Source organism: Liolophura sinensis, chromosome 6, assembly GCF_032854445.1.
Source record: "Liolophura sinensis isolate JHLJ2023 chromosome 6, CUHK_Ljap_v2, whole genome shotgun sequence".
Taxonomy (NCBI): domain Eukaryota; kingdom Metazoa; phylum Mollusca; class Polyplacophora; order Chitonida; family Chitonidae; genus Liolophura; species Liolophura sinensis.
In genome coordinates, this window is record NC_088300.1 from 29,086,171 (window position 1) to 29,097,985 (window position 11,815).

Here is an 11,815-nt window from a genome sequence, read left to right on the forward strand (position 1 = left end):
AAAACTGTAATGTTTGTTGATATGGTATATTGATATGGCCACTCGGTTGCAGACTGACTTGATCATTGTTGTCTTGCAATTAAGAAGTACTACGTTAACAGTTTGCCCATTAAACATCATCGCAAATTACGTCAGGAAAGAACCAAATATATAATGCTTCTTAAAGACTGACTTACTTAACAACGCGAAGGTTCACTACTGATATACACACACACATGATAGCTAATCGGACCACAATCTTAAATTTGGAGATAACACTTGGCTTATTTTAAAGATTTCTGAACGCGAATCTCAAATTTGTCAGATTAAGGTTGGCCTGGTGTTTTACTACTGCTTGGGCACTTGTTTTGTTCTAGATGTAAGGTATACCTCCAGTTCATCAACTCACCAAAGCTAAAAGTGTGTTTTGTGTGTGTGTGTGTTACTGCTTGTATATGAGTATAAGTATCATATACACAGCACGTGGCCTCTGTTTCATTCATTTTATTTATTATGAGAAAAGCAAATAAATACAATTAATTTCATCAAAGGGAAATAAAACCTCTGACTTCTTTTATTCATGGGTTTAATTCAGATAAATTTTGAAACTATAAATGGATTCAGGGATCCATGAAAATCGCAATAGGATGGAACTAATTATTTTAACTGTAAGTTTACTATAATATATATAAATGCACATATGTAAAAGGAAATCATGTTCGACCGGTTTCACCGCATATGGAAACGTACATTATCGTTTCCTGGCATTTCGTTGTCTCTGTGAAAAATGCTCTACATCTCCACCTGTCAGTTCTCAGTGGCCGATTTTAGGCCATGTTCATTGTATTTAACTTGAGGGTTATTCGCTGAGTTTAACTCATATATTACAAGTTCTCGTATCCAACATGTGGGCGATTCTTTTGACGGTAACAATTCTGATTGCTTCCCACCAAGTTTTTGGTAAGATGTGTGCATATACTTTCCATACAATATTGCATATAAGGGATGAAGTCAGATTATAGTTGTGGTGAGGAGTTTTAGATTCTCAGTTTTGTTTATACATTATTAATACGTCTTTGCAAACAAAACCTTATCTAGGCACCAGTTATATCTTTGTAAGTTTGCAATCTGCCGAGTTGCTTCAGACACATGAATACAATTAGCCATTGTTGAGTTGAAAGCTACTGCATGTGGTCGTGATTATCAGCAATGGATAATAGCAACGAAATTGCAACTGATACATTCATTACCCCTTCCCAAAATTATTGAAAACTGTTTACTACTTCTCCCTGTACAAGTTTCAGTACTTGTTTCTTATGTACAAACATTCGTGTTCACTCGTCAACCACAGAGAAGTTACGTGTCAATAATAGCATGACCGATTTCCACAACAACGTTTAGCACAGTCCAAGAGAGAAGTCAGTATCCAAATTGTGTGTCATGCTATAGTTAAGAAGTTCAAAATATGTATCTCAGTTTTTCTTTAATAGCAACAATTAATTCATAAATCCAACATGGTGATCTAGATATTCGCCACGAATAAGATACGTCACACGGAATCAGATATAGCTATGAAGCTATGTCTTAGAGATTTTGGACACGCCATCCATATGTAATTACAAGAAAGCTGTACTTGCCGTAACATTTTCGAAACCTTGAGCTGAAGGCGTTTGATTGATTATTCCTGACAAACTAGTTCTTTTTTTATATTTTTTGTAACGTTGACAGAAGGCGCAACACAATATGTACACAGGATTTAAATGCTACAAGCGAAACATACAGGCTATTTGCCATCTGCTTATTGGTACGAAACTGAGTATAAAACCGTTGTAATTTTTGTTCAAATACATGTACAAGTCTTGGTAAAATTTACCATTTGGTTAATCTGCATGGTATATTTTAAATTCAGATCTGCCATCAACGTACGAATGGTTTTGGGTTTTCCACAGACGGGTTTTCTCCCATGCACCATACTACTGGCCACCGCAGTTTAAGCGAAATATTCTTGAGTACGCATAAAAGACCAAGCAAATAAATAAATAATTTTCAATTCAGCGTTGGTTGAGATATGTCTTTTGCAGCATTTTACTGTATATTGGTTGTTTGAATCTGTGTATTTATATATAAGGCCTACTTGAGGGTCTATTTATTCAGCGAGACGCTTTGAGCGCTTAAGGAATCCACATATACTCTTGGAGACGCCCGTTTTTTGAAAATAGTAAACGGTGCTTTTAGACAAAATGACTTCTGTTCATTCTTTAAGAAAGTAGATACAGAATAGGACAGCTTCTTGGTCCCACAATAAAGTGAGTTTTATACGGGGATTTATGCACTTTTGAGTTCCAGTAGTTGTGAAAAGTTGGTGTACAGAAATGCAGTTAAACTGCTTTCTTGAAGATATAACTTACGTGTTTAAGTTGTTCTTCCCGAGATAATATTGTGATAGAATACTTTGACGTTGCGGCAGTTATTCATACTGTATTTCGATACTCGACAAGACCTTGATGGTGTAATAATAGTTGCAAACAATGCTGTTGGAAGGTTTGACCGTTGGAACATAATGCCGATTAATGGTTGTCATCAGTACAGTAGTTGGTAAGCCAGGGCAAGCTAGATTACCGTAGGGGAATTTCAGATAGATGCTGGCGGGTATATACATACACTAGAATTACAAAACACGGTCGCACAACTAACTTCTATCTTTCATGCAAAGCCTAAAATTAGATTTAAACTCTAGCCCCCCCCCCCCCCCTCTCTCACTTTCAGCCTTATCCAATCGATTTTTCCACAGTGGTCTCTGTGCTCTCTTTGAAAAAGTTTACCGCCTTAAAATGGTGATCCACGAATTGATGTTTAAGGGTCTGATCGATGTGTACAGGTGGAATTAAGTGTCATAAAATTTTTTTCTTTCACAGGTGCAAGTTCGTCGTTCCTGTCCGTACACGGAAACCATTTCCAGCTGAATGGAGAACGCGTGTTCCTGTCCGGTGCCAACCAGGCCTGGGTCTCCTACGGCTATGACTTTGGGAACAGGAACTACCAATGGCGGGGAAAGGACCTAGAGCGTTACCTCAAAGAACTGCACGAAGCCGGCGGCAACTCACTCCGTATGTATACGGCGTGTTCAGCTGCAACCACAATGGGCACACATGGAATAAGAATATTGATAACATCTATTTCGATATGTTTCCATGTAACTTAACGCCACTTTGAGAGCACAAACTTGCACCATAGCTAAATGTAGCAATCCGCCATGCACCACGTGTGGAGAAAGGGACGATAAATTGTATGCATGTGGCAAGGATAAAGAATAAGCAACAAAAGTGTGAATGGTGCTTAACTCAAAGACAGTTTATGCACAAAATTCCATTCAAATTCGTCCATGTAACTTATCAGTAAAGTTTCTGACACAGTCGGATACGCAGACAAATATATCGGGCGGAAGTACTTCTCACACATGTATAACTTTCATCATGTCTATATCTGTCATGTTTTATTTTCTACTTACTATATAGTTGCTGATCGTTTAATTTTAGGTATCTGGATCCACATCGAGGGCGCCGTGACCCCGAATTTTGATGGCAATGGTTACGTCACGGCTCCAGACAAAGAAGGCACTTTCCTTAACGAAATGAAGACCTACCTGAAAAAGGCACAGGAGTACAACATCCTTGTCTTCTTCTGTCTGTGGAACGGAGCCGTGGCGCAGGGAGACCATTACAAACTAGATGGACTTATTAAAGATCCTAAAAAGCTGCAGTCTTACATTGACAAAGCTCTCATCCCTTGGGTAAACACTGTGAAACATTTTCCTTCTCTGGGAGGATGGGATATTATGAATGAGCCGGAAGGGGAAATAATTCCTGATCTCCAGAATTCCGAGCCATGTTACAGAACGACATCCTTACACAATAGCGGAGCGGGCTGGGCCGGCAGAAAGTACACCGCACAAGAATATTTACGGTATATATATATATATATACAAACATACATCGAAGTTATCATTCAGAGATTACATGTACTATGTCTTATACCTTAAATTAGATTGTCGCATTTTTCGACGCTTGTACATGTCGTCGGACCTGTAGAACCAATTTCTGGCTAGTAAGTTTAGTTGATCTTAACCAGATGAAACATACACCGACTAAACATCAGATCTTAAGAACAAATAAAACCCATACCCCAGTCCTGATATTGGTCTGTCTTGATTATCCTACCCAATTAGTATCATATTTGGGGTTGGTTCAAGGGTGGACATTCGTACTGTGATGATGTCTTTCCTATCATGTAGTCTTTATTAGAACGCAATCGTTCACAGTTTTTAACGATCTAAACTTAAGGCCGAGGCAAAAAGTTTATTAATTTTGAACCAATTAATACTTTTTTCATAGAGAACTTTCTGTTGATAAATCCTGCTGATACACTCCTATATTTCAGATTCATCAACTGGCAGGCAGACGCTATCCACCGGGCTGACCCCAAGTCATTGGTCTCCGTAGGATCATGGAACGTTCAGTCTAACACAGACGCGATGGGCAAAGTGGATTTCTACAAAGACTCGTGTTTGCTTAAAGCTGGCGGGAGAGCAAAGGTAACACGATTCAATATTGTCACAAATACATTGTGTGTCTGATTTTTCAATATCCGTATATGCTAAAAAAAATCTTAAAATCCTCGTCTCATGTTGTAACTTACAGTATATCTGAAAACACATATACATTTGCGTTGAAACGCATCACAGTTCCACGACATTGTGCTGCTTTTCATCTTGTGCACATTTTTCAGGAAGTGAAAAAGTAAGCAGGTATGTTAAATGATCTAAGATCGTTTTTACATTATCTCACTAGGGAACCATGGACTTCGTGCAGACACATAGTTACGCCTGGCAGGGATCTTATGACTCGTATTCCCCTTTTAAGGTAAGATACAGTCCACCCAAGATGTCGGGAACATACGCCATTTTGCTTAATTATCTTTCTTATTTGGTTATTTATCGTAGTGTGTTTCCATCTCAAATATAAAAGCCCCCAGCTTTTCGGTTTTATCGATCACAATCAAGATAGTGATTTACTGTGCACAGTATTCTCGACAATATTAAACAAAACCCTCAGGCCCATTTCCAACACCAAAGTTCTCTTCTAAGAGCAAAGACTTTGCATTTGTTCTTTACTCCTTTCAGTTTCCACTCCACTCGTGATACATATAATTTTGTTTTAATAAAACTGTTAACGCTTATGCCATTTACCATAGACCACTTAAAAACGCTATGAAGATACATGTATATTTGTAATCTGAGTCGTGATTTGGGCCCTGTCCCATTAAAGTAACCACCTTACTTTAAAACATACTAGTATATGTAATCACGTTCCTTACCCACATACTAGTATCACAAATGTACATGTGTATTGGTAATCTCAGTTGTGATTTCTGCCCTGTCCCATTACAGTAATCACGTTCCTTAACCATAGCCTTTATAACAAATGTACATGTGTATTGGGGATCTGAGTCGTGATTTGTGCCCTGTCCCATTACAGTAACTATGTTCCTTAACCACAACCTAGAATAGCAAATGTACATGTGTATTGATAATCTAAGTCGTGATATGTGCCCTGTCCCATACAGTAATCACGTTCCTTAACCACATACTAGTATGACAAATGTACATGTGTATTGGTAATCTGAATCGTGATTTTGTCCCAGTCCCATTACAGTAACCATGTTCCTTAACCACATACTAGTATGGCAAATGTACATGTGTACTGGTAATTTAAGTAGTGATTTGGGCCCTGTTCCATTGCAGTAATCCCGTTCCTTACCGACATACTAGTATGACATATGTCCATGTGTATTGGTAATCTAAATCGTGATTTTGTCCCTGTCCCATTACAGTAACCATGTTCCTTAACCACACACTAGTATCACAAATGTACATGTGTATTGGTAATTCGAGTAGTGATTTGGGCCCTGTTCCATTGCAGTAATCACGTTCCTTACCGACATACTAGTATGACAAATGTACATGTGTATTGGTAATCTAAATCGTGATTTTGTCCCTGTCCCATTACAGTTACCATGTTCCCTAGCCACACCCTAGTATGACAAATGTACCTGTGTACTGGTAATCTCAATCGTGATTTTGTCCCTGTCCCGTTACAGTAAACCATGTTCCTTAACCACACACAAGTATCACAAATGTACATGTGTATTGGTAATCTAAATTGTGATTTTGTCCCTGTCCCATTACAGTAACCACGTTCCCTAGCCACACCCTAGTATGACAAATGTACGTGTGTATTGGTAATCTAAATCGTGATTTTGTCCCTGTCCTATTACAGTAACCATGTTCCCTAGCCACACCCTAGTATGACAAATGTACATGTGTATTGGTAATCTAAATTGTGATTTTGTCCCTGCCCCATTACAGTAACCATGTTCCTTAACCACACACAAGTATCACAAATGTACATGTGTACTGGTAATCTGAGTAGTGATTTTGTCCCAGTCCCATTACAGTAACCACGTTCCCCAGCCACACCCTAGTATGACAAATGTACATGTGTATTGGTAATCTAAATTGTGATTTTGTCCCTGTCCCATTACAGTAACCATGTTCCTTAACCACATACTAGTATGGCAGATGTACATGTGCACTGGTAATCTGAGTAGTGATTTTGTCCCTGTCCCATTACAGTAACAATGTTCCTTAACCACATACTAGTACGACAAATGTACACGTGTATTGGTAATCTGAGTCGTGATTTTGGTCCTGTCCCATTAAATCAACCACGTTTCTTAACCACATACTAGTATGACAGATGTACATGTAATCACGCCAGTCAATTCTTAAGCCATGAACGCATCCCAGTTATTGGAATGTGTCTTTAATTGTTACCAAAGTTCACTACAAATAACTGACAAGATGCGGTGGGGGAGCGAGGGGCTGAGGGGCATGCCTTTTTATCAATAACACACACGAGGTGCTGGTTCAAACCCGGCATTGGCAGAAAATGTGTATATTCCCAGGCTCTCGTTGTTCCTGTGGCCCTTCTGACAAAAAGACGTGGACGATTCTCATGTGATTGCTTGCGCAAGACCATTTCCACCGAAAGGGTGTGCACATTTATACGTTAAAGTGGTAAAGTTCGTAGGTATTGGCTTGCTAAAGGTCATTAATTTATCGTGGACACTCTGGTTCCCGGATGCAGTGGTTTTCCAGATCGCAGTGGTTTTCCGGATGCAGATACATTCTTTTACCATGTATAATCCTGAACAACCTGGTATATATAAACTGTCTTGATTTAATGTACTAAATTGAGCGAAAGTTGTATTATAAAATGGAAAGGGTGTGGTATTACACATCATAATTGAGGGTAGTTTTTGAAGCAAAGCAAACTGAATGTATACGTTCTCTTCACAGCATGTGGCAAGTGACTATCACCAGACAAAGCCTATTGTGATAGGAGAATTCAACCAAGTCAGCGGGGGTGGCATGGATATCGTTGACCAATTCGCTTGGGCTTACAACAAAGGCTACAGCGGTGCCTGGACTTGCATGCGCGTGCGGACGGCTCAAACACAGACACCTGGGCCAATCAGCAACGAGGAATCCGATCAGTTAAGGACAAGAATGACCAGTCCAAAGGTGGACGAGTCCATATCACCTTGTAAAATTAACCTCCTCTGTTTCGCACTCATCGCGAAAATAACATGAAGTTGAATGTGCATACAAATAAATACTGACGTTTTGTAAATATCACGTTTAATCGTTTTTCCTCGTCAAAAACCATTGTTACGTTATCAGACAGCTGGGACACAGATCTGCCTCCCAGTGGAAATAGGTAATCCTGGCTTCATGTATTGGACTGAACAGAGAAGGTTTTTCTGTATTCTGCTCATATAAAGAGACAGGACCTACTGAAGGCAATGTGTCTACTGAGTTGGTGGAAGTGAGATGAGGCAAAGCTCTATATGTAGGCGTTTCCGTCTGGAGAATGTTTTCATTCAGCTGTGACCTGGACAGATCGAACTATTTACATCGATCGATCGTTCAAATGGAAACGAGTCAATACTTCCATATTTAAGAGCCCTTGGCCGTCTGGGCATTTCACACAATAAGTTTAAGTTGAATGATATGTTCGGTATGAAAACGCAGTGGATGGTGAATTCTGTAAGCTTCGATATGACGAGATGTTTGTGTCTCATGTGGCTTTTCGTCCTGACCATTTCGTGAGTATTTCGCTTTACCAACAGTAAGTAGGGTACACAATCGCCTAAAACACTGATATTGTGTGGTGTGAACTTCTGAACCTGAGAAAGCAGTGGAACTGGGCTGCTTTTGATCTATAAACATTGGAACAAACGCTTGATTTAGGCAACCTTTTGGCCTATCAAGTCCTATTTTAAGCTATTTAATTTCCGGAAGAAATGTTTAGATTGAATTATTACTTACAAAGTTGTAACTTGAAAGAATGTTGGGATTATAATTATTATAATTCCTTTCTGTGGAGAAAAGCAAATGATACGAAGACACAACAGTTGCAACCTGCATTGCCTTTTGACATGACAAAATGGCCGTGTTTTACAGAAGGATGCTGTTGGATGGATGCATACAGATTGTCTATATTCACAACACTGTGTATACTTCACAGTTAATAAAGTCAGTTAAGCTTGATTCAGGCTAAACCTGAATCAGAAATAGTTATTTTTTTGAAACAAATTCTATTTGTTACTTCAGCAAGTTCTAACACTACCTTCTTATCGGGAGCAGTTCATGTTAGTAGAGCTGACCGTGTTTTTCTGTGGGATGAATCAAGCCTGAGTGTCGTATGCTAGCGATTTCCGGAATCATAAATCACTAGTTAATGTCGGGGTATTGGAATGGAAACAAGCCAATGAAATAAAAAAAAACTTACCATGCTACTTTTAGAAGCTATATCTAGAGATTTTACTCCACTTTATTCAGCGATGGCTTCGGTGGTCTAACGCTTAAATCTGGGATCAATTCCGGGTCGGGTCACACCACAGACTTTAAAAATGGTACTTGCTGCTGAGATCAGCATAACATGACTGGTTCCCCCGGTGTCAGTGTAATGTGACTGGGTGGGGTGCCATGCCTGGTGTCTTTGGCATGATACTTCAGGTGCTGCAGCACTTTGTCGGCACGGACTCACTGTGCCACAAGAAGACAGAGTATATGTACACACACCTAAAGACTCTTTGTCGTTATATGATGTTAAGTTCGACGTTAAAACCTCAAGCATGCAAACATACAAGCGTACTTCTCTCAGTTTTGTCTACATAATTCCGATCGTGGTTTGATAATATAACAACTTGACTAGAAACTTTACAATAGGTTCGCTGTTGGCGTCAATATTATTCTGCTTCTTTTGGGGTTTACCTATATTGTTTATTTTAATAAACTATGCATTATTACAAGGCTTCATGTAAGTGTCTATATGGAAACTAAACTTAGAGTTGGTATGGTGGAATAGTGGAGAGTCAGAATATATTGTGAGAATATAAGCCATCGGTGTTTTTGTTATTATTATTCCATTTAACAAGATTTTCCAAAGGAATCTGGATCCATGCTGGCTGTGAGGTGACTCCTCACTTTGATGAACATCGATATGTCATCTGCCTTGACAGTGACGAAATCTTCATGAATAAGATCAAAGATTACGTGGAGAAAACCAAAGACTACATTATCCTGGTTTTCTTACCAGGGATGATGGAACCTAACCTTCCTCATCATGAGCCGTGTTTTGACACGAGAAGACTGCTTCTCAAGGGAGCCGACAGGACTCGTCACTATCATACAGCTTAAGAGCGTCAGAGGTATGCCATAGACGGATCATGGACGTCTATGGATATATAAAATGGAATTCACGCCCGGTCTACGTCTGTGGATCTGTCAAACAAAATGAAATCTCGACATGTTTCGTATTGGCCTCTGGTATCATTGTACTAGGTTGAATGCTTAGATTTAACTGCAGCGCTGGGGAAGGAGTTTTCATTAACAACATATGGGCAGATATTGATTATTGTCTCTAAAACTACTTATTCATATTATCCCTTAATAGGGCTGTGATGTTATATTTTAATTATGTTTCATTATCACTAAATGCATGTTTCATAATCAAATCATTTGTAAACAACGTTTAATACTCTCTCTATGTATTATATCAAGGCACATATCTTCAGCAATTCAACCATCGGGATAAAATATTTCTTTGTGACACCTTTCACTTAAAAAAACAGTTCCATTCGAAGACTTCACAATTATCTGAGGAAAATGATTTAATATCTACTTGGGAAAGCGATCCCAAAATAATTTACAACCGTCTTCAAATTTTATCTACATAGTCTACGCATTTGATCAGATCAGGTCATTGTGTACGACTACAAACTCGTTTGCAATACAGAAAATGCTTAGCCTCCATCCCCATTTTCAAAACTCCATATGCGACAAAACAAAAAAAAATCAATTATCATATCCCACCTATGAAATACGTGACCGTTTGTGATGATGTTGATAAATGGGTGTTTATTAATGGATTTATTTATTTGATTGGTGTTTTACGCTGCACTCAAGGCCGTTTTATGGTGGGTCGAAATCGGACAGGGCCTGAAGCATACTCACGACCATTCACAGGCTGCTGGTAGACCTTCCCACGTACGACCCGTGCTTACTGACATGATGAATGAGAAAGATTTCAATTCGAAGCTGTTTCGGCGCAATTGAAACATTTTATAGATATAATTCTCAGTAGCAGTACTCACAGTTTACTGGAGACGTTTGTTATAGAAACACTGCGTACTGTTTTCTCTTTGTTTGTCTAGAGTAATGTTGATATATTTGTACGATTCAGTTCCTTGGTTTAACAACTCCAACTTTTTCGCAGAAAGCGTTGTTTTTTCAGATTCTTACCAACGGCGACAATGAAAATTACGCTAGTTGTTAGCCATTTAAAGTGATGGTGCATATTTGTATTGACCATTCCATTGTATTGGAAACCTAGTGTATTCATATTGATTAACTATAGTGTTTCCTTTGTTTTTATATTCATTGACCAATGTGCTCGTTTGTTAGTATTTGTGTACTAATGTGTGTACTTCTGCTATTATTTTTTCCTCAATAATGACAACTCCTCCTCACCCCCTCCCAGTGACATTCAAGACAGACGGCGTTGCCCAAGTAAATCCACGATGCTACATGAACCAAACACATTGTTCGCCCACCAAATCCACAATCGTGTAAGATATGCCAGTGTGCGTGGAACCACAGATGTCGATCACCAACGAAATTCACAATACTATAGCATATACGAAAGAGCGCTAGGCCAAACACAAATTCCGAGGAAGATTAAAATACTCTTAATGCAAGAAATGGCCGCAACTAACAACAAGGACCTTTCAGAATGTTTGTAATTCCGAGAAGAGAGAATACTATTATAGTTGTACAGATAAAGCAGTCGATCAATCTACGACCAATGAGGTGGCGTGTTCGAGATCAGCTCCCGCATGTTTGTCTGCAGCCTTAATTCAGCAGGTTTATCTCGCACCTGTGGAAGAGGGGGTGGGTTTCATCTGGCTCCTTCAACCATAAACTTGAAAACGGCCGTGTGAGCCAAATATTCCTGATAAGAAATACTACTAGAAAAGTCCCAGGAAGAAAAGAACAGGAATAGGTGAGCACACAAATCGGCTTAACGTGCAAGTCGCACGTGTAGGCGTTGTGATGTAATGTTAGTTTCTTATAATAGCTTGTATATTAACACCCCTCTCTCATTATGCGCGACAGGTCTTTAGGTTATTTATGCATTTATGTTTAACATAT

General features: G+C 39.0%; 1 protein-coding gene across 1 annotated transcript; it reads left to right on the plus strand.

Moving 5' to 3' along the window:
- Window positions 1-863: 863 nt before the first annotated feature.
- LOC135467076 (mannan endo-1,4-beta-mannosidase-like) lies at window positions 864-7,700 on the plus strand. The gene is made up of 6 exons (XM_064744835.1): window positions 864-939; window positions 2,895-3,086; window positions 3,516-3,942; window positions 4,417-4,570; window positions 4,827-4,898; window positions 7,397-7,700. Exons 1-6 carry the CDS (start codon window positions 885-887, stop codon window positions 7,688-7,690), a joined length of 1,194 nt encoding a protein of 397 aa, XP_064600905.1. The 5' UTR covers window positions 864-884; the 3' UTR covers window positions 7,691-7,700.
- Window positions 7,701-11,815: the final 4,115 nt, after the last annotated feature.